At 42.6% G+C, this 23,811-nt stretch overlaps 1 protein-coding gene across 6 annotated transcripts in view; it reads right to left on the reverse strand.

The window, feature by feature from the left end:
• The window catches only part of elmo1 (engulfment and cell motility 1 (ced-12 homolog, C. elegans)), a 180,025-nt gene that overhangs the window by 13,208 nt on the left and 143,006 nt on the right, over positions 1–23,811 (reverse strand). For all 6 annotated transcript variants that reach the window (XM_014178476.2, XM_045709172.1, XM_045709171.1 and 3 more), the window contains 2 exon segments: positions 10,425–10,588; positions 2,968–3,080 (listed from right to left, as the gene is read on the reverse strand). In XM_014178476.2, coding sequence (XP_014033951.1) covers positions 2,968–3,080; positions 10,425–10,588 — 277 coding nt within the window.

A 23,811-nucleotide genomic window follows, 5' to 3' on the forward strand; every position in this document is an offset into this window, starting at 1 on the left:
TACTCAGCTTTAATGAGAGTTTCCCTAATACTGTCCTGCTGTCTGTCAGGTAGATCCTCAGCTTTAAGGAGAGTTTCCCTAATACTGTCCTGCTGTCTGTCAGGTAGGTACTCAGCTTTAAGGAGAGTTTCCCTAATACTGTCCTGCTGTCTGTCAGGTAGGTACTCAGCTTTAAGGAGAGTTTCCCTAATACTGTCCTGCTGTCTGTCAGGTAGGTACTCAGCTTTAAGGAGAGTTTCCCTAATACTGTCCTGCTGTCTGTCAGGTAGGTACTCAGCTTTAAGGAGAGTTTCCCTAATACTGTCCTGCTGTCTGTCAGGTAGGTACTCAGCTTTAATGAGAGTTTCCCTAATACTGTCCTGCTGTCTGTCAGGTAGATCCTCAGCTTTAAGGAGAGTTTCCCTAATACTGTCCTGCTGTCTGTCAGGTAGGTACTCAGCTTTAAGGAGAGTTTCCCTAATACTGTCCTGCTGTCTGTCAGGTAGGTACTCAGCTTTAAGGAGAGTTTCCCTAATACTGTCCTGCTGTCTGTCAGGTAGGTACTCAGCTTTAAGGAGAGTTTCCCTAATACTTTCATTCTGTCTGTCAGGTAGATCCTCAGCTTTAAGGAGAGTTTCCCTAATACTGTCCTGCTGTCTGTCAGGTAGGTACTCAGCTTTAAGGAGAGTTTCCCTAATACTGTCCTGCTGTCTGTCAGGTAGGTACTCAGCTTTAAGGAGAGTTTCCCAAACAGGGTCCAGCCTCACATTCAGCGATGGAAGGGAGAAGCCAACTGCCATTTAAGAGCTGTTAGATGAATAGTTCATGTGGAAATAGGATTTGAGAGGAAGCACTTGGAGAGTCCCGGGTGGAAGTGTGTTTAGATGGAAGGATAGAGGCAGTTGAAGCAGAAATGATCATTGTTCAGTTGTGCTCACTCAGGTACTCTACAGTGTGGTGGCAGACAGCCAACAGCCTTTAGACCCTGGGATGACAGAGAGAATGCCTTTTAAATACTGTGCTGAGCTAGCTTCCAGCACTCCTCACACACACACACTACCTTTGTGTGTGTGTGTGTGTGTGTGTGTGTGTGTGTGTATGTGAGAGAGAGAGAGACACACAGAGAGACAGAAAGAGAGAGACTGAAGAGGACAGAGAGACTGAAGAGGACAGAGAGACTGAAGAGGACAGAGAGAGACAGTCTGGTCTCGGGTGGTGAGATTAAATCTTCTCTGGTTGTGAAAAGCATCACATTATAGCGGTGCTAAGCGATAAGGCCTTTCCCTGCGGTCTCCTCCTCTCTCTCCCCTCTTCCTGCCATGCCGAGACCCCAGCCAGTATGAAAAGGATATTAGGCTCAACACTCCCCAAACACAATCGGAAGTGTAAAAGTTGTATCCATCGTGCAGCTCCACAGTCCTCTACAGGGAAAGGATGAACAGGCTTCCATTCCACAGCCACAGTTAAATCAAGAACAGGGAGATATGGTCCCAAATGGCACCCTATTCCCTATGTAGTGCACTACTTTTGACCAGGTCCCATGGGACTCTAGTCAAAACTAGTGCACAATAGGGAATAGGGTGCAATTTAGGACACACACCATACCCTATGCTTCTACTGAAAGGAGGTTTATTTATTTTACTGTTAATAAAAGCTGTGTAAAATGTTATGGGACCTGGGACGTTAAATTGAAAAGGATGTATTCTGTAACTGTCTTTCACCTGAGGTGAGAGCAAGCAAAGAAAGGATCATTTCTGTCCCGAAAACTCAACCTTAATGCCTTGACGCGAACAAACGCCCACGCCAGAAAAATAGTCACTGGCAGATACAACAACCTTTAATACATCCCTTTAATTCCCTTTAATACATCCGCAGCGCTGTCTTATTTGGGTTCAACGGTTCTGAAGAGTCACGCTATCCGACTTCATGTCCATTCCAGAACACTGAGATGACCAGCGAAGAGCTTTAGAAGCCGGGCCGGGAATTGAATTAAGGTCGTTCCTCCATTACTGAAATTGATTCACGCACTTCAGAGCAATGAAGCTCAACGGTACTGTAGAGCTGGGGAGAGAAACTGTTCCAGACAACAAGGGTAAGTCGAGGGCCACACAGCTCAGATATCAGCCAGTCTTGGAAGCAATAGACTGTCTCAGTTAGTTCCAGACACCTGGGGTATACATGTATTGGCAAATTTTTGGAGGAGTATTGGTTTGGCATGGTGTGTGTGCGCATGTGGGTGTGTGACAAAGGCTGCCCAATTGTGATATTTTTTTCACTAATTGGTCTTTTGACCAATCCGATTAGCTCTGAAAAAGATCTGATGTGATTGATCAAAAGACCAGTTAGTAGTAGAAAAACTATCTGTGGAAACAGATAGGCTTTTGAACAGCCTCCAAGGTTACCACTGTGGCTCCAACAAAGCCAAAGGAGACTGCCCACTTAGAGAGGAATGCTGCAGAGGACAGAGAGAGAGCGAGACAGAGAGAGAGAGCGAGACAGAGAGAAAGAGGTGGTGGTGTGGTGGAGGAGGAGGAGAAGAGAGCAGATTGATAGAGTGGACTGAACAGAGAAGAGGGACAGTGTGGGAGGGAGGGATGGGTGAAAATAAAGGAGAGAGAGTGTGTTTTAATGGTGTGGTGGGGGTTGGTGAGCTGGCCTGAGAGAGACAGGTTCCCTGCCTCTGTGAGTTGGCCTGAGAGAGAGACAGAGAACCTGTGTAGGATAGTGACACTGGGTGAGATATGAGGTTGTTTTGTATATAGGGCAGCAAATAATGTACACAGGCCAAACTCTCTCTCTCTCTCTCTCTGTCTGTCTGTCTGTCTGTCTGTCTGTCTGTCTGTCTGTCTGTCTGTCTGTCTGTCTGTCTGTCTGTCTGTCTGTCTGTCTGTCTGTCTGTCTGTCTGTCTGTCTGTCTGTCTGTCTGTCTGTCTGTCTGTCTGTCTGTCTGTCTGTGTCTGTGTCTGTGTGTGTGTGTGTGTCCCCCACCTTGCCTCCGGCGGCTGCTGATCTTCCTGAAACAGGTTCCGTCACACAAACGGTTGAGCCTCTGTTGTTTGATCAGCTCCATGATCTCTGGCTGGATCTTCTCCCGCAGCTCCCTACGGACCAGACAGAGAAACAGTCAGTTACAGAGACCAGTCAGTCACACACAGAGAGACCAACAACCAGTCAGTCAGTCAGTCACACAGACAGACCAACAACCAGTCCGTCAGTCACACAGACAGACCAAGAACCAGTCAGTCAGTCACACAGACAGACCAAGAACCAGTCAGTCAGTCACACAGACAGACCAAGAACCAGTCAGTCATTCACACAGACAGACCAAGAACCAGTCAGTCAGTCACACAGACAGACCAAGAACCAGTCAGTCAGTCACACAGACAGACCAAGAACCAGTCAGTCAGTCACACAGACAGACCAAGAACCAGTCAGTCAGTCACAGACAGACCAAGAACCAGTCAGTCAGTCAGTCAGTCAGTCAGTCACACAGACAAGACCAAGAACCATTCAGTCACATAGAGACCAAGAAAGTCAGCCAGTCACACACATCGAACAGAAACCAGTCAATCAGTAACAAAGAACCATCCAGTCACACACAGACACTCTGAGAGACCGGTTGCATCAACATAACTGAACAGTTTTTTGTTAGTTGAGATTTTTTTTAAACTTGTATTAATAAAGGGTGGATCAGCATTGAGACCAGGGTCTAATTTACAAGGGAGACCTGGGAACATGAACACAACATTTAACACACATCATGTACGATAATAATATCAATACAATATATACAACGAGATGAATCAAAACAAACACAACTCTCACACATCACCTCCCTTAAACTCCATGTAAACTGTCCAATGGAGACCAGCGAGTCTAATTTCTAGGTGGCTGAAGGCTATTCCATGAGCTGGTGGCCTAACAACTAAAAGCATTTCCCCCAGGTCAGTGGAGACCAGCGGGACCGCCAGAACCAGCCAGTCCAGAGAGTGGCTCTGAAAATTGCTGGATCTCCAATTAATACGTGAGTTGTTTTAGTAGGGTAGACTCTGAAGTAGTCAGTGCTGGATCAGAGACTCCCAGCCAACAGAACTATACAATATGCAGTGAATGAAAATTGTCCCCCAATGATTGAATGCAGTGCTGAGTAAAAGGTTTTAAAATGATATCACCATAATCAACTACTGGGAGAAGTGTTGCTTGAACAATCTTCCTTATACTTTCCAAAGTCAGGCAGGATTTATTTCTATAGAAGAAACCAATCTCAAATCTCAGCTTTTTTTGTCAGTTACAAAGAGATGAACGTTCCATGTTTTAACAGATAGACCAATGTTACTTATATAAAGAGTGAAGAGAACAAGGCACAAAATAACCCCCCCTTTCGTAATATTGAGGAAACTAAATTTGATACCATCAGAAAGCACACAGTGTCTTGTCCGTTAGATAGTTATTGAACCAATTGCAAGATGCCTGATTTAGGCCTATTTCAGACAACCTTTGAACAAGTAAGAAAGGGCCAACCATCTCAAACATTGACCATTATCTCTCCTTCAACAGGTCAAGAAATAAGGCAGCACAATGACGTGTATAATTTAAACAACATTGCCCATCATCAAAGACAAGTGTAGCTGCTGAAACAGTGCTATGTCCCGGTCTAAAACCAGATTGGTGCTCATTAAGAATACAATGACAAGTTAAAAAAGTTTGGCAAAGCAAGATACAGTTGAAATCGGAGGTTTACATACACTTAGGTTGGAGTCATTAAAAGCCAGTTTTTTTCTCGAAGGGGTCACTAAGATTAAGACACGTTTTTCAACCACTCCACAAATTTCTTGTTAACAAACTATAGTTTTGGCAAGTCGGTTAGGACATCTATTTTGTGCATGACACAAGTCATTTTTCCAACAACTGTTTTCAGACAGATTATTTAACTTATAATTCACTGTATCACAATTCCAGTGGGTCAGAATTTTACATACACTAAGTTGACTGTGCCTTTAAACAGCTTGGAAAATTCTAGAAAAAATGATGACATGGCTTTAGAAGCTTCTGATAGGCTAATTGACATAATTTGAGTCAATTGGAGGTGTACCTGTGGATGTATTTCAAGGCCTACCTTCAAACTCTGTGCCTCTGCTTGACATCATGGGAAAATCAAAATAAATCAGCCAAGACCTCAGCCAAGAAGTATAAACACCATGGGACCATGCAGCCGTCATACCGCTCAGAAAGGAGATACGTTCTGTCTCCTAGAGATGAACGTACTTTGGTGTGAAAAGTGCAAATCAATTCCAGAACAGCAGCAAAGGACCTTGTGAAGATGCTGGAGGAAAATTATGTGGATATATTGGAGCAACATCTCAAGACATCAGTCAGGAAATTAAAGCTTGGTCGCAAATGGGTCTTCCAAATGGACAATGACCCCGAGCATACTTCCAAAGTTGTGGCGAAATGGCTTAAGGACAACAACGTCAGAGTGGCCATCACAAAGCCCTGACCTCAATCCCATAGAAAATGTGTATGCAGAACTGAAAAAGTGTGTGCGAGCAAGGAGGCCTACAAACCTGACTCAGTTACACCAGCTCTGTCAGGAGGAATTGGCCAAAATTCACCCAACTTATTGTGGGAAGCTTGTGGAAGGCTACCCGAAACATTTGACCCAAGTTAGACAATTTAAAGGCAATGTTACCAAATACTAATTCAGTGTATGTAAACTTCTGACCCACTGGGAATGTGATGAAAGAAATAAAGGCTGAAATAAATCACTCTACTATTATTCTGACATTTCACATTCTTAAAATAATGTGGTGATCCTAACTGACCTAAGACAGGGAATTTTTACTAGGATTAAATGTCCGGAATTGTGAATAACTGAGTTTAAATTTATTTGGCTAAGGTGTATGTAAACTTCTGACTTCAACTGTAGCTTTGGCAAGGCAAGATAGTTTGGAAATTGGACGGTAGTTATCCAAGTCAGAAGGATCTTCACCTTTGTGTAGCTCTTAGGGATAACCCCAGGAACTCTGCAGTAAGGAGACCAGAAAGATGCAGCAGAAAGGGATCAAGTGCGTCAGCCCCAGTGGATTTTTTTTTTTTTTACATCGATCTTCAATAAGGCACTTACTTGATCATCATCATCAATGTATTTGATCGATTTGGAAAAAGTCCTCGATATAGCTACATCATTGTCATCTCAGTTTAATTTTCAACAAAAATGATTTGGTTGGTTTATTTTATCTTCAAATGGACTTAACGCTTGTTGGCAACTCAAATATCAATCAAAGTGAGCGTTATTACCATACAGTAGGATTGACTCCAATGACTCTGGACCTTCTAAATGTAGTGGACACCTTCTAAATGTAATGGACACCTTCTAAATGTAGTGGACACCTTCTAAATGTAGTGGAAACCTTCTAAATGTAGTGGAAGGTAGTGGAAACCTTCTAAATGTAGTGGACACCTTCTAAATGTAGTGGAAACCTTCTAAATGTAGTGGACACCTTCTAAATGTAGTGGACACCTTCTAAATGTAGTGGACACCTTCTAAATGTAGTGGAAACCTTCTAAATGTAGTGGACACCTTCTAAATGTAGTGGACACCTTCTAAATGTAGTGGAAACCTTCTAAATGTAGTGGAAACCTTCTAAATGTAGTGGACACCTTCTAAATGTAGTGGAAACCTTCTAAATGTAGTGGACACCTTCTAAATGTAGTGGAAACCTTCTAAATGTAGTGGACACCTTCTAAATGTAGTGGAAACCTTCTAAATGTAGTGGACACCTTCTAAATGTTGTGGACACCTTCTAAATGTAGTGGACACCTAAATGTAGTGGACACCTAAATGTAGTGGACACCTAAATGTAGTGGACACCTAAATGTAGTGGACACCTAAATGTAGTGGACACCTTCTAAATTTAATGGACACCTAAATTTGGCACTGTTAGACTGACTGGCCACAGACTGTGTGTGTGTGTGTGTGTGTGTGTGTGTGTGTGTGTGTGTGTGTGTGTGTGTGTGTGTGTGTGTGTGTGTGTGTGTGTGTGTGTGTGTGAGAGAGAGAGAGAGAGAGAGAGAGAGAGCCCCCCTCTCCACCCCATCCAGACTCACTGCTGCACAGTGCCCTGCTGTGATCCCTGTCATGTGGACTAACATGTAGGTTTCTCTGCGTGTTCTGTCTCTGGAATGAAAGATATGAACACAGCCCCTAACAGCTAGCCAACATTAATTATACATACAACCTATTGACTGGGGAAACATGCAGTGCCCACACAGTCCTACAGCTCACCAGCCAATCAGGACGCTGCTGTGGAGCTGACAGCCAATAAGAGGGCTGCTGTGGATCGATCTGACAACCAATGAGAGGGCTGCTGTGGAGCGAACAGACAATTAGAGGGCTGTCCAATCAGATTTTCTCATTACATCAGTTTCTCTGTGCCTTTCCCGAGCTCTTATTTTCACTGCAGCTCTGTGCTTTCAGATCATCAGTGGACCAGGGGTAACGTTTTCCCTAGGTACATATCTAGGATAATCTCCCCTCCACCAATTCAAACCTTAACCATTAGTGGGGAAAATGCTAAACTGGCTCAAGATCAGCGTCTAGGGTCAACTTCACCCTACTCCGATAACGAACTGTCGGGGAGAGGGGAATGCTAAGGAATGGATTCAGGACAAGTACATGTATTGTACTGGTATAGCATTTGGTTGGGAATGATCTATATGGCTGGACTCCCATAGTGAGATAGTCATTATCTGTGGCAGGGTCTGTGTCTCAGATGTTTTGGCACGGCCATTTTATAAATCAGATTCATCACAGCTCAAAGTCATTCTCTCCTTGCCTCTGAAAATCACCTGCAATTGAGTTAACTAAAATGAGCTCCTTCAAAGATAATACTCTGGAATGTAGTTGGACAGAGAGTATGAAGTGGCAGGGCCCACTGAGATGGGAGTGGAATGCAAACACACATGGAAATGCAGTTTATATAGAAGTGTGGAATATTGAACGAAAATTCTATAGAGGATTTGAGAATCAATTATAAATGACTTTTTTCCCCTTCTATACATTACGATGCTGACTAACACTTTCTCTCAAAAGTTTCCTCTGCACTAATGAATGTCATATTAATTATTTATAAGATCCTGTTTAAAGTAGCTAGTCTAATTTGAATGAACGCCTTTACAGAATGTAAATATTACACAGGTCTTTCTTTATAGCACATTGCAAACCTAACGCTTGAACAATACTTGTCCAAACCTCTAATGCTTACCAGCTAAAAAAACTAAAACTCAGTCTACCCGGCAGGCCCAGAGAGCAAATCAAGTGCACCTAAAGGTCTACCGCTGGCCAATCAGATAGCTCAGATCAACGTGTATGCACAGATCTCGCGTCATAGAATGTAAAAAGTAGCCTCGACGCACAGCAAAGTTGATGTGAGATTTCAAAGCTTTTAGAACCATGACCAGAGAGAGACAAAACAAATAAAACAAAGAGCTTCTGTTTTTATGAGTAAGTTAATGTTCAACAGTTTAATAAGCCATAAAATGTGTGTTTCCATAAGCTTGCATTGTTATTATTTGCGGCTTGTCTTTTTTAATATCGAGGAATATTTCCCTTTCTCTGGTCATAGGAGTAACAACATGAATTGGTGCATGATGCAGAAATGATGCAGTGTGACTTTCGCCATCAGCTGGAAGACTGTGTCCCCTTATCTCTGAGAAGAACAACATTGTCAAGGCAATTCAAGCGTAGCCAATACGCAGTGATAATGTATTGAGCCTAGAGCCTACTGCACAAACCTCACTGCTACAGAACTGTTTTTAATTGGTTAATGTTGCATAGGTATAAGTCATGTTTAAAAAAAATTAATCTGAGTGGTAGATCTCAGCTTGCATTTTGACTCAGAAAGGGATATTGACTCAGAAAAGGTTGTTGACCACTGCTGCAGCCTGTCGGGTTCACCTAGGGATCATGATAAGGGTTGTACCAAAATGTTTGATGTATTAGAAAAATGGATTATGCTTATGTTGTATTAATAGAAGGGGAGGGGTTATAAGACCCCTCCCTCCTTACATTTATAGGGTCCTAGACTACAGATTAACAATATATATATTCATTATAGAGGTTCAGAATTGTTCCACAGTTGTTTTCTAGTTCTCTCTCTCTCTGCCTCTTATAAAGAGACCCCTCTGAGAAATGTGTGACTGAGACAGAACTCTGCAGGGGAGTGAAGGAGATTAGACTAGTCAAACATTCCACAATAAATCTACTTTGGGGAGCGGACATTTACTGCTAAGTTTTAGATAACTCTGAAAGCCATTGTTTATATAGCTTGGTAGGCATGGTTTTGGTCTCAGGAGTAAAAAGGTAATGATGTAGGTAGTGACATCACCAGGGCTGGACTTAAGGTTTAACAAAACAACTTGAGACCTTTTCTTTGATGCAGAACTTACTCGGAAACATGCGTACTATGTTCCTGATTGTCAACTTCTGTCTGCAATTGCATTAATAAAGATTTTTGAATGATTTAATTAAAGATATTGTCATAATGCTAATTTCACCAATGAGCCAATGATTGACAAGGACGAAAGGAACGAACCCTAACAAGCCTAATAAGACCTTAATGGGGTACTCACTCTGAATACCATTTGTAGGCAAATAAGATTATAATGCAGATTTTCAATCGTGAGGGGAACCGAATGCATGCATCAGATGCAGCATATGTCAATAGCTGAATTTATTTTTTTTTATGAAAAAGGGGGTGAAAGAAAGGAGGGATGGAGGTCTATTAAATGTGTGTTAATGAAAGTGTTTGCTTTCTTCCACAGTCATATTGTCTCTCGTTCCCTTTGTTTCCTTTCTTCCACAGTCATATGTTCTCTCGTTCCCTTTGTTTTGGTCTTTATTTGGACTGGTTAAAGTATGGGGCATGAGAAGATCCATGTCATGAATATTAGCAGCTATTTTCTTTCTTCGATCTCACTGGCTTCATGTTTTAGTCCTCTTTTTAACAAAGGATTGGTTACATCTAATTAATGAATATCACTGATTCCTTCCTTTCTCAGGCAGTAATATCACTGATTCCTTCCTTTCTCAGGCAGTAATATCACTGATTCCTTCCTTTCTCAGGCAGTAATATCACTGATTCCTTCCTTTCTCAGGCAGTAATATCACTGATTCCTTCCTTTCTCAGGCAGTAATATCACTGATTCCTTCCTTTCTCAGGCAGTAATATCACTGATTCCTTCCTTTCTCAGGCAGTAATATCACTGATTCCTTCCTTTCTCAGGCAGTAATATCACTGATTCCTTCCTTTCTCAGGCAGTAATATCACTGATTCCTTCCTTTCTCAGGCAGTAATATCACTGATTCCTTCCTTTCTCAGGCAGTAATATCACTGATTCCTTCCTTTCTCAGGCAGTAATATCACACACACACTCCATTGACTCACAGGATGGGGCGCGACTGGAAGTCTTCTTGGTTCATCCTCTCAGACTGGCGTATCTTCAGGATCTCAGTATAACTCAGGTTCTGCAGGCGACTCTTCAACTGGTCCAGGGAATTAGGCTTCTGTGTCAGCGCTCGCATGATCTGCTCTCTTACCACCTGCATCACCTGGGAGGAGAAGAAAGAGGGGGATTTAGACGAGTGGAGAGGTGGTAAGACCTTCGATGTCTGGATAGGTAGAGAAGGAAATCTAGGCTACACATTTGGGTCTGGTTTCCCAGACAGATTCATCTTAGACCTGGTCCAAAAGCATTCTCAATGGAGGTTCTTAGTTCTAGGACTAGGATGAATCTGTGTCTAGGAAACAGCCTCATGATGTGATATAAATACGCCATTGTGCAAAGGCACATTAGATGGAGGAAAACAATTATTTACTCGCACACATACAGTTATCTGAATACATATCAAACACTTTCACATCACTGTTCAGAGCTTTTGGGCAAACCTCCCATCTCCTCAAAAAGTCTGCTCTTGAGGACGTTTGCAGAGCTCACGAGGGAGAGAGAGAGAGCCAAAGAACCTCTGGGAAGCAGTAATTTAAACAGAGCACAAAACACTAGAGAATTCTATTTATTTTATTTAACCAGGCAAGTCAATGACGGCCTACCACGGCAAAACCCGGACGATGCTGGGCCAATTGTGTGCCGCTCTATGGGACACAGCCTGGATTCGAACCAGGGACTGTAGTGATGCCTCTTGCACAAAGATGCAGTGACTCGAGAGGCCAGAAAACATTATATTTTCAACATTCTCTTGCTGCTACAGTAAAGAGCCCGTGTGAACTAATGGTGCGGATGGCAACTATAAACCGGGTAGTTTGACTCCTGGATGCTGATTGGCTGAAAGCCATGGGCACTGCGTTCATCCACCTCTGGCCTGCTGGCTCCCCTACCTCTGAGGAAGCACAGTTCCCGCTCAGCCCAGTCAAAACTGTTCGCTGCTCTGGCACCCCTATGGTGGAACAAGCTCCCTCACGACGCCAGGACAGCGGAGTCAATCACCACCTTCCGGAGACACCTGAAACCCCACCTCTTTAAGGAATACCTAGGATAGGATAAAGTAATCCTTCTAACCCCCCCCCAAAAAAGATATAGATGTACTATTGTAAAGTGGTTGTTCCACTGGATATAAGGTGAATGCACCAATTTGTAAGTCGCTCTGGATAAGAGCGTCTGCTAAATGACTTCAATGTAAATGTAAAATAAAATACCAGAGGTATGATGCAAAATTACTTGTTTACTGTTCTAATTATGTTGTTAACAAGTTTTTAATCGCTATAAGGCACCTTGGGGTTTGTGGTATATGGATAATTTACCACTGCTAAGGGCTGTATCCAGGCACTCTGCATTGTGTTATGCATAAGAACACCCCTTAGCTGTGATATACATTTTACATTTTAGTCATTTAGCAGACGCTCTTATCCAGAACGACTTACAGTAGTGAATGCATACATTTCATACATTTTTGTTTTTTAATTTTAATAAAAAAATAAAAAATTGTACTGGCCCCCCGTGGGAATCGAACCCACAACCCTGGCGTTGCACACACCATGCTCTACCAACTGAGCCACAGGGAAGGCCATATATATATATTTACCATATACCACACCCCCCTCGGGCCTTACTGCTTAAATAACCCACACACAGAAGCGTGTGCGCCACTCACACAAACGGGCACACAAGGGCGTCGGATTGAGTCACTAATGGTGAATAACTCCATTGCCAGTTTATGGGGTCAGAGGAGCACATCATGTGTGCTGGTAAGGGGATGGAGAGCCACTTCCCAGTAGATAAATCATAGAAGGTTTTATCAGTGCACATTTTGTAATACAGTCCAGTGAATCTTCCCTCAGGGGGAAAGGGCAGAGTGAAGGGGGCTAATTTTATACTGCCTAGCCTCCTGTAATACTCAGCATGCATCAGTGGAGAACATTCACTCAACGCATCCCTAACACTTGCTTATCCATTCGTATTGTTAGACTGTGGGAGAGAATCACGAGGCGTGCCACTACATCAGAGTTAGAAAGTCAGAGGACACAGGATACTGTTGTATCCTTCACTGCTGGCTATAGCCACATCCTGCTGAATGGCTTCCTATCAGAACCACCTCCTGTCCTCCTGTCCTGCATATTACAATTACAGTATATAACTGCAGTAGACTACTCTCCAGTATGTTTCATATTATATATAAATACAGTATATAACTACAGTAGACTACTCTCCAGTATGTTTCATATTATATATAAATACAGTATATAACTACAGTAGACTACTCTCCAGTATGTTTCATATTATATATAAATACAGTATATAACTACAGTAGACTACTCTCCAGTATGTTTCATATTATATATAAATACAGTATATAACTACAGAAGACTACTATATGTTTCATATTATATATAATAACTACAGTATATAACTACAGTAGCCTATTGTACAGTATGCTTCCTATTATATATAACTACACTATATGACTCTGTTTCATATATATAACTACAGTACATAACTACAGTAGACTACTGTACTGTATGTTTCATATTATATATTAGTACAGTAAATAACTACAGTGGACTACTGTATGTTTCATTCACAGTATAGCACAGAATGTCATCATTAAGGAAAGGAGATAAGGAAAGGAAGCTAGCCTGTGTATCTATTCACCAGTAAGATTATCTCAGCCTTTTGTTATGAAGTTGCACCCTCATGCTGTTGTGATTGTAGAACAAACTATAATCACACCCTCATGCTGTTGTGATTGTAGAACAAACTATAATCACACCCTCATGCTGTTGTGATTCTAGAACAAACTATAATCACACCCTCATGCTGTTGTGATTCTAGAACAAACTATAATCACACCCTCATGCTGTTGTAAATCTAGAACAAAATATAATCACACCCTCATGCTGTGATTCTAGAACAAACTATAATCACACCCTCATGCTGTTGTGATTCTAGAACAAACTATAATCACACCCTCATGCTGTTGTGATTCTAGAACAAACTATAATCACACCCTCATGCTGTTGTGAATCTAGAATAAACTATAATCACACCCTCATGCTGTTGTGATTCTAGAACAAACTATAATCACACCCTCATGCTGTTGTGAATCTAGAACAAACTATAATCACACCCTCATGCTGTTGTGATTCTAGAACAAACTATAATCACACCCTCATGCTGTTGTGAATCTAGAATAAACTATAATCACACCCTCATGCTGTTGTGATTCTAGAACAAACTATAATCACACCCTCATGCTGTTGTGATTCTAGAACAAACTATAATCACACCCTCATGCTGTTGTGATTCTAGAACAAACTATAATCACACCCTCATGCTGTTGTGATTCTAGAACAAACTATAATCACACCCTCATGCTGTTGTGATTCTAGAATAAACTATAATCACACCCTCATGCTGTTGTGAATCTAGAATAAACTATAATCACACCCTCATGCTGTTGTGATTCTAGAACAAACTATAATCACACCCTCATGCTGTTGTGAATCTAGAATAAACTATAATCACACCCTCATGCTGTTGTGATTCTAGAACAAACTATAATCACACCCTCATGCAGTTGTTTATTTTATTTATTTATTTCACCTTTATTTAACCAGGTAGGCCAGTTGAGAACAAGTTATCATTTACAACTGCGACCTGGCCAAGATAAAGCAAAGCAGTGCGACACAAACAACACAGATAAACAAACGTACAGTCAATAACACAATAGAAAAATCTATATACAGTGTGTGCAAATTAAGTAAGATTAGGGAGGTAAGGCAATAAATAGGCCATAGTGGCAAAATAATTACAATTTAGCAAATTAACACTGGAGTGATAGATGTGCAGAAGATGAATGTACAAGTAGAGATATTGGGGTGCAAAGGAGCAACAACAAAAAATAATATGGGGATGAGGTAGTTGGATGGGCTATTTACAGATGGGCTATGACCAGGTGCAATGATCTGTAAGCTGCTATGATAGCTGATGCTTAAAGTTAGTGAGGGAGATATGAGTCTCCAGCTTCAGTGATTTTTGCAATTCGATCCAGTCATTGGCAGCAGAGAACTGGAAGGAAAGGCGGCCAAAGGAAGTGTTGGCTTTGGGGATGACCAGTGCAATATACCTGCTGGAGCGCGTGCTACGGGTGGGTGTTGCTATGGTGACCAGTGAGCTGAGATAAGGTAAGGTGGGGCTTTACCTTGCAAAGACTTATAGATGACCTGGAGCCAGTGGGTTTGACGACGGATATGTAGCGAGGACCAGCCAACGAGAGCATACAGGTCACAGTGGTGGGTAGTTTATGGGGCTTTGGTGATAAAACTGATGGCACTGTGATAGACTGCATCCAATTTGCTGAGTAGAGTGTTGGCTATTTTGTAAATGACAACGCTGAAGGCAAGGATCGGTAGGATAGTCAGTTTTATGAGGGTATGTTTGGCAGCATGAGTGAAGGATGCTTTGTTGCGAAATAGGAAGCCGATTCTAGATTTAATTTTGGATTGGAGATGCTTAATGTGAATCTGGAAGGATAGTTTACAGTCTAACCAGACACCTAGGTTTTTGTAGTTCAGCACTGTTGCTACTCTCCCTAGGAGGTGGCCGTCCTGTAAAGATGATTGCAAGAGCACAGCACATAATGCTCAATGAGGTTAAGAAGAATCCTAGAGTCAGCTAGCTTACAGAAATCTCTGGAACATGCTAACATCTCTGTTGACAAGTCTATGATACGTTAAACACTAAACAAGAATGGTGTTCATGGGAGGACACCATGGAAGAAGCCACTGCTATCCCCCCAAAATATTGCTGCACGTCTGAAGTTTGCAAAAGTGCACCTTGATGTTCCACAGCGCTACTGGTAAAATATTATGTGGACAGAAACTACAGTTGAGTTGTTTGGAAGGAACACACAACACTATGTGTGGAGAAAAAAAGGCACAGCACACCAACATCAAAACCTCATCCCAACTGTAAAGTATGGTGGAGGGAGCATCATGGTTTGGGGCTGCTTTGCCTCCTCAGTGCCTGGACAGCTTGCTATCATTGACGGAAAAATGAATTCCCAAGTTTATCAAGACATTTTGCAGGAGAATGTAAGGCTACCTGTCCACCAATTGAAGCTCAACAGAAGTTGTGTGATGCAACAGGACAACGACCCAAAACACAGAAGTAAATCAACAACAAAATGGCTTCAACAGAAGAAAATACGCCTTCTGGAGTGGCCCAGTCAGAGTCCTGACCTCAACCCAATTGAGATGCTGTGGCATGACCTCAAGAGAGTGGTTCACACCAGGCATCCCAAGAATATTGCTGAACTGAAACAGTTTTGTAAAGAGGAATGGTCCAAAATTCCTCCTGACCGTTGTGCAGGTCTGATCCGCAACTACAGACAACGTTTGGTTGAGGTTATTGCTGCCAAAGGAGGGTCAACCAGTTATTAAATCCAAGGGTTCACATACATTTTACACCCTGCACTGTGAATGTTTACACGGTTTGTTCAATAAAGACATGAACGCGTATAATTGTTTGTGTGTTATTAGTTTAAGCAGATTGTGTTTGTCTATTGTTGTGACTTAGATGAAGATAAGATCAAATTTTATGACCAATTTATGCAGAAATCCAGGTATTTCCAAGTGGTTCACATACTTTTTCTTGCCACTGTATATTTTTTGACTTGTGTGACTGTAATGTCTACTGTTAATTTATGATTGTTTATTTCACTTTTGTTTATTATCTATTTCACTTGCTTTGGCAATGTTAACATAAGTTTTCCATACCAATAAAGTCCTTTGAATTGAAATTAAGAGAGACAAAGGAGGGGGAGAGAGAGAAAGGGAGGAAGAGTATACAAGTCTGTGTGTGTGTGTGTGTGTGTGTGTGTGTGTGTGTGTGTGTGTGTGTGTGTGTGTGTGTGTGTGTGTGTGTGTGTGTGTGTGTGTTGTTGTCTGTGGATAGAAGCGATTATAGTGCAGGATTCTGATCCGAAAAGCTTAGTGAAATCTTCCCAAAGAAAGACTGATCCATCGCCAGGGGTAAGAAATAAAAAATGGATAGAGGGAAGACAAGACATCACAAAAGGAATACAAATATGAAACCAGAAGAGACAACACAGCACCCAAAAACCTTCAGACTAAGGCTTCAAGGTTGTTTCTTTTTTTCTTTTTTTTGGGGGGGGGGGGGAGTAATCCTCTCAAAATAAAAATCAGCATAAGCTCACAGAGAAACAAGTGGAAATGGCCCTACTTCAAATCCACTATTTGGGCATCCATGCATACTGTGATTGAGTGCCACAAAGAGGAATTAAAGGAATTATCCCATTTATAATTCCAGATTTGATAAGCCGGTGGCATCACCAAATCCTGACCCCCCCCAAAAAAAAAATCAGAATTTTCCAGCTGATTACACTCTTTAATCCAGGTTTATCTTCTGGGAGACAAATATGTTCCACTGTGGTAATCACAGGGCTCTGAGTAAAACTTGGCATAACAATGACCTTGGAAAACAAACAAAAGACAGGGAGGGGGAAACGGAAAGATAATAACTACACTGTCATGTTTCCAGATACAGTACGACTGGGTAGTTATCTGGAGCAGTGAACGTTTGAACCCATCTCTGTTACCTCTGTAGCAGGATTACGTAACCTTTTGTTGTTTAGATGTTTTCAGAGGTACGACCTCCCCTACTCCCTTCTATTTAGTAGACAGCATTCATCAGGCTCATGTTCATTAGGGAAAACATGTTGAAATAGGAAAGGTAATAATGCTGTACTGAACACATCCCTGAACTCTTCCCACCTCAAACTCTCTCCATTAGGCTGTTGGTCTCGCCATACATTATTGTTGTTAATCCTAATTCTCCTCAGCAGCCAGTGACCCCCAAAAAGCAGAGGCGAGAATTAGAGTGTGTCTGGGGACACTCAGAAGCCTGTCACTAATCAAGGCCCTTTCCTCTCTCCACTCTCACTTAACACCCCACCCACCAGCCAGTCAACAGGGGGAGAAAGATAGCCAACAGGGATAGATGCCAATACTATAAAGTGACATTCTTTCCAATGGCCTATTTTCATATCCTAGTGGAGGTACTAAACTCCTCTCCTCTACACTCTTTTATCACCTTTCGGCCTTCAGGGGGAAGAAAACAGGGACAAAACCTAAATACTCAGTTTCATTCTATTCTCTCTCCTCTCTGGAAGAACAGAGCCATCCATGTATGATGGGAGGATACTTTTGAGACACCAATGTCTCCTGTTCCTCTCCTGTCTGTCTCCCCTAAAGAAGATGTATGTCCGGTAGGTTTTTATGTTCTCCTCCAGGAGGAAGGGGAGACGCCACCATCAAGAGGCCATATTTACTCCCCTCAGTGTGGGCTTTGCCGTCTAAGTGTTTCCCTCGGGTCTGGGTTGATTGTCCTCCTCCAAGACTGACTGACTGGCAGGGACACAGACAGGCAGACCTAGAGAGCTGTATAGTGACCAACCTTAATCAGGGAGACCAGATGTATCACTCGTGTCCTAGAACCCTCCCATCCCCGCTTTTGATTACAATCTCACAGTTCTCCATCAAAAATTCTCTCACACACACACACACACACACACACACACACACACACACACACACACACACACACACACACACACACACACACACACACACACACACACACACACACACACACACACACACACACACACACCTGCCAGTCTCTGAGTCTGTATACAGGCTCATAATGAAGTCTCATATTCATTCTCCAATTGTAATTACAAGTGATCTGTCATTCTGTCACACCAGTGGATTAACCATGGCCATTTGGTGTGGCCCAGGACAGGAGTGACAGGGGTGACATTGATGAACTTTGACAAGGACTGTGTGTGTGTGTGTGTGTGTGTGTGTGTGGGGGGGCAGAAGTCAAACGAACAAAAATGTGGACATTTTGTTAGTCCCCCCCGAGGTCAAATGCTATTTCTAGGGGGTTTAGGATCAAGGTTAGAATTAGTGTTAGAATTATGTTAAGGGTTAACGTTCGGAACTAGGGTTCGTTTTAGGGTTAGAGTTAGGAGCTGGGGTTAGATTTAGGTTTTTGGGTTAAGGTTAAGGTAAGAGTACGGGTTAGGGAAAATAGTATTTGGAATATGACTGAATTGTGTGTCACCACAAGGTTAGCTGTACAAGACTGTTTGTGTGTGTTAAAAGTCAAGCAGGGGCTTTTCCATAATAATACTGGAACAACTTCAATCCCTACAGGAAAGGCAATGAGTGACTCATTTAACCAAATTGTTAGTACTTACTGGTTTCAATTCAAAATTACATCAGTTGTTGAGAACTAGGTCATCTATCTACTTTCAGATATCTGTGGCTTGTGACTCATTCACCCTCCCAAACGGACCCATACCATAAGGCTCTGGTCAAAACTAGTCCTCTATTTAGGGAATAGGGTCCCATTAGAGAGGCAGCCCCAGTCCCATGGGACGGTCATTAATATTCAGTATTTAATGACACGTCTTGAGCAGGAAAACAATTCTGTTCTGTCCATGCGGCTCCACTCACACTATTTAACGGCTCGAATATTCATCCCATTTAATAGGAACACATGGTCCCTTCACAACATGGCGCTCATTATGAATAATTTATTAGACTCCGCTCAAAGACCAACCAGTCAGGCAGCGTTGCTCACAAAGCACCTTGACAGAGGTGAGCCTGACAGACTTCGGGGTTCTGTTCATTAAGCACCATACCGAAGAAAACGGACTGAAACAGGAAAGGGGCTACCTGAACTTGTCCAATAGGAAAGGCTCAGTTATGTCTTCGGTCACAAAACATTTTTAAAAAGTACCTGCCCTAATGAACATGACCCAGTTCTGAAGGTGCACATCATCATTCCCATTCAGAATTCATCCCCCTCTTTCTGAGAAAATTACAATGAACGAACGAGAGAGAGAGAACTAGAGAACGAGATAGAGAGACATAAAAAGGCATGTTTTTTCTTTGTACCGGGAAAGCTCTGAAATGCTGATGAATAGAATGAGTTGTGGCACTGGCATATACTTTACATGTTGTAGGTAAGTCACTGCACGAGTGCACTTTCAATTATTTCCCCCTACATTATTCCTGATCCAACCTCACTGTTCTAACACAAGATAAAGTACTGGGCCAGTATTCTTAAAGCGTCTCAGAGTAGGAGAGCTGATCTAGAATCAGGTACCTCCTGTCTATTTGATCTTATTCATTATAATCTAAAAGGCTAAACTGATCCTAGATCAGCACTCCTACTGTGAGACACTATGAAAACAGGCTCCGATGGCATTTCTGGTTCTTTCAGTGTAAAGGCTTGTGAATCTTTCTCAGTGCAGCAGTGTTACAGGCCTGGCCTTTCCCTCTCTCTCTTTGTCCCCTAGAGACCTGTTAGAGAGAGTCTCTCTGCTAGGAGCAAGCATATATGTCAATGCATCCTGGCATCTGTGTGTGTGTCTGTGTGTGTTTCTGTGTGTGTGTGTTTCTGTGTGTGTGTGTGTGTGTGTGTGTGTGTGTGTGTGTGTGTGTGTGTGTGTGTGTGTGTGTGTGTGTGTGTGTGTGTGGCTCTCCAGAGAGATCATTCCTTACGCTTCAGCGAGGTTCTGTTTATTGCTGCTGCATGATGTTGGCATTTTTAAAGGGAGGGAGTCCATGCAGAGATTGTTTTATAGGGAGGGTATCCATGCAGAGAAAACATTTTTAAAGGGAGGGTGTCCATGCAGAGAAAACATTTTTAAAGGGAGGGTGTCCATGCAGAGAAAACATTTTTAAAGGGAAGGTGTCCATGCAGAGGAAACATTTTTAAAGGGAGGGTGTCCATGCAGAGAAAACATTTCTAAAGGGAGGGTGTCCATGCAGAGAAAACATTTTTAAAGGGAAGGTGTCCATGCAGAGGAAACATTTTTAAAGGGAAGGTGTCCATGCAGAGAAAACATTTCTAAAGGGAAGGTGTCCATGCAGAGAAAACATTTTTAAAGGGAGGGTGTCCATGCAGAGAAAACGTTTCTAAAGGGAAGGTGTCCATGCAGAGAAAACATTTTTAAAGGGAAGGTGTCCATGCAGAGAAACATTCTTAAAGGGAAGGTGTCCATGCAGAGAAAACATTCTTAAAGGGAAGGTGTCCATGCAGAGAAAACATTCTTAAAGAGAAACTGTCAAAAAAGGTATTCATCAAGAATCAGCTGATCGTGGCAACAGAACAGATCATGTACTATAGCATACCATCTGTTTCACACACACAAAGTTTTGAAAAAAATCACAGTTATCGCGAGCTAAGGTGACGGTGCAATGCATGGGACAATGTGTCAATGTTGTCATTGCATTTGGGCTCCTTAATAAAATAAACAATTAAACAGTCAGAACGTTTTCTGCTTGATGTAAAATTACTGTAAGAGGCTAATTATGGTGAGCTAGAATGCTTTACATACAGTGCCTTGCGAAAGTATTCGGCCCCCTTGAACTTTTCGACCTTTTGCCACATTTCAGGCTTCAAACATAAAGATATAAAACTGTAATTTTTTGTGAAGAATCAACAACAAGTGGGACACAATCATGAAGTGGAACGAAATTTATTGGATATTTCAAACTTTTTTAACAAATAAAAAACTGAAAAATTGGGCGTGCAAAATTATTCAGCCCCTTTATTTTCAGTGCAAGCGATAATATTGAAATGGAAGGAGTATCAGACCACTGCAAATCTACGAAGACCCGGCCGTCCCTCTAAACTTTCAGCTCATACAAGGAGAAGACTGATCAGAGATGCAGCCAAGAGGCCCATGATCACTCTGGATGAACTGCAGAGATCTACAGCTGAGGTGGGAGACTCTGTCCATAGGACAACAATCAGTCGTATACTGCACAAATCTGGCCTTTATGGAAGAGTGGCAAGAAGAAAGCCATTTCTTAAAGATATCCATAAAAAGTGTCGTTTAAAGTTTGCCACTAGCCACCTGGGAGACACACCAAACATGTGGAAGAAGGTGCTCTGGTCAGATGAAACCAAAATCGAACTTTTTGGCAACAATGCAAAACGTTATGTTTGGCGTAAAAGCAACACAGCTCATCACCCTGAACACACCATCCCCACTGTCAAACATGGTGGTGGCAGCATCATGGTTTGGGCCTGCTTTTCTTCAGCAGGGGCAGGGAAGATGGTTAAAATTGATGGGAAGATGGATGGAGCCAAATACAGGACCATTCTGGAAGAAAACCTGATGGAGTCTGCAAATGACCTGAGACTGGGACGGAGATTTGTCTTCCAACAAGACAATGATCCAAAACATAAAGCAAAATCTACAATGGAATGGTTCACAAATAAACATATCCAGGTGTTAGAATGGCCAAGTCAAAGTCCAGACCTGAATCCAATCGAGAATCTGTGGAAAGAACTGAAAACTGCTGTTCACAAACGCTCTCCATCCAACCTCACTGAGCTCGAGCTGTTTTGCAAGGAAGAATGGGCAAAAATGTCAGTCTCTCGATGTGCAAAACTGATAGAGACATACCCCAAGCGACTTACAGCTGTAATCGCAGCAAAAGGTGGCGCTACAAAGTATTAACTTAAGGGGGCTGAATAATTTTGCACGGCCAATTTTTCTGTTTTTTATTTGTTAAAAAAGTTTGAAATATCCAATAAATTTCGTTCCACTTCATAATTACAGTTTTATATCTTTATGTTTGAAGCCTGAAATGTGGCAAAAGGTTGAAAAGTTCAAGGGGGCTGAATACTTTCGCAAGGCACTGTAACTCCCTCATGTCATCCCTTTGTTTGCATCACAAATGGCACCCTATTGCCTATATAGTGCACTACTTTTAACGGGCTCTGGTCAATAGCTCTGGGGCTCCTGAGTGGTGCAGCGGTCTAAGGCACTGCATCTCAATGCTAGAGGTGTCACTACAGACACCCTGGTTCGAATCCAGGCTGTATCACAACCGGCTGTGATTGGGAGTCCCATTGGGCGGCGCACAATTAGCTCAGCGCCGTCCGGGTTTGGCCGGTGTAGGCCGTCATTTAAATAAGAATTTGTTCTGAACTGACTTGCCTAGTTAAATAAAGGTTAAATAAAATATATAAATAAATATTTATTTATAACTCAGCTAAAAAAGAAACGTCCCTTTTCCAGGACCCTGTCTTTCAAAGATAATTCGTAAATTCCAAATAACTTCACAGATCTTCATTGTAAAGGGTTTAAACACTGTTTCCCATGCTTGTTCAATGAACCATAAACAATTAATGAACATGCACCTGTGGAACGGTCGTTAAGACACTAACAGCTTACAGATGGTAGGCAATTAAGGTCACAGTTATGAAAACTTAGGACACTGAAGAGGCCTTTATACTGATTCTGAAAAACACCAAAAGAAAGATGCCCAGGGTCCCTGCTCATCTGCGTGAACTTGCCTTAGGCATGCTGCAAGGAGGCATGAGGACTGCAGATGTGGCCAGGCCAATAAATTGCAATGTCCGTACTGCGAGACGCCTAAGACAGCACTACAGGGAGACAGGACGGACAGCTGATCGTCCTCGCAGTGGCAGACCACGAGTAACAACACCCGCACAGGATCGGTACATCCAAACATCACACCTGCGGGACAGGTACAGGATGGCAACAACAACTGCCCGAGTTACACCAGGAACGCACAATCCCTCCATCAGTGCTCAGACTGTCCGCAATAGGCTGAGAGACGCTGGACTGAGGGCTTGTAGGCCTGTTGTAAGGCAGGTCCTCACCAGACATCACCGGCAACAACGTTGCCTATGGGCACAAACCCACCATCGCTGGACCAGACAGGACTGGCAAAAAGTGCTCTTCACTGACGAGTCGTGGTTTTGTGGTCAGATTCGTGTTTATCGTTGAAGGAATGAGCGTTACACCGAGGCCTGTACGCTGGAGCAGGATCGATTTGGAGGTGGCGGGTCCGTCATGGTCTGGGGCGGTGTGTCACACTGAGCTTGTTGTCATTGCAGGCAATCTCAACGCCGTGGGTTACAGGGAAGACATCCTCCTCCCTCATGTGGTACCCTTCCTGCAGGCTCATCCTGACATGACCCTCCAGCATGACAATGCCACCAGCCATACTGCTCCTTCTGTGCGAGATTTCCTACAAGACAGGAATGTCAGTGTTCTGCCATGGCCAGCGAAGAGCCCGGATCTCAATCCCATTGAGCACATCTGGGACCTGTTGGATCGGAGGGTGAGGGCTAGGGCCATTCCCCCCAGAAATGTCTGGGAACTTGCAGGTGTCCTGGTAGAAGAGTGGGGTAACATCTCACAGCAAGAACTGGCAAATCTGGTGCAGTCCATGAGGAGGA

The sequence above is a fragment of the Salmo salar genome, chromosome ssa27 (assembly GCF_905237065.1).
Source record: "Salmo salar chromosome ssa27, Ssal_v3.1, whole genome shotgun sequence".
NCBI classification, from domain to species: Eukaryota; Metazoa; Chordata; class Actinopteri; order Salmoniformes; family Salmonidae; genus Salmo; species Salmo salar.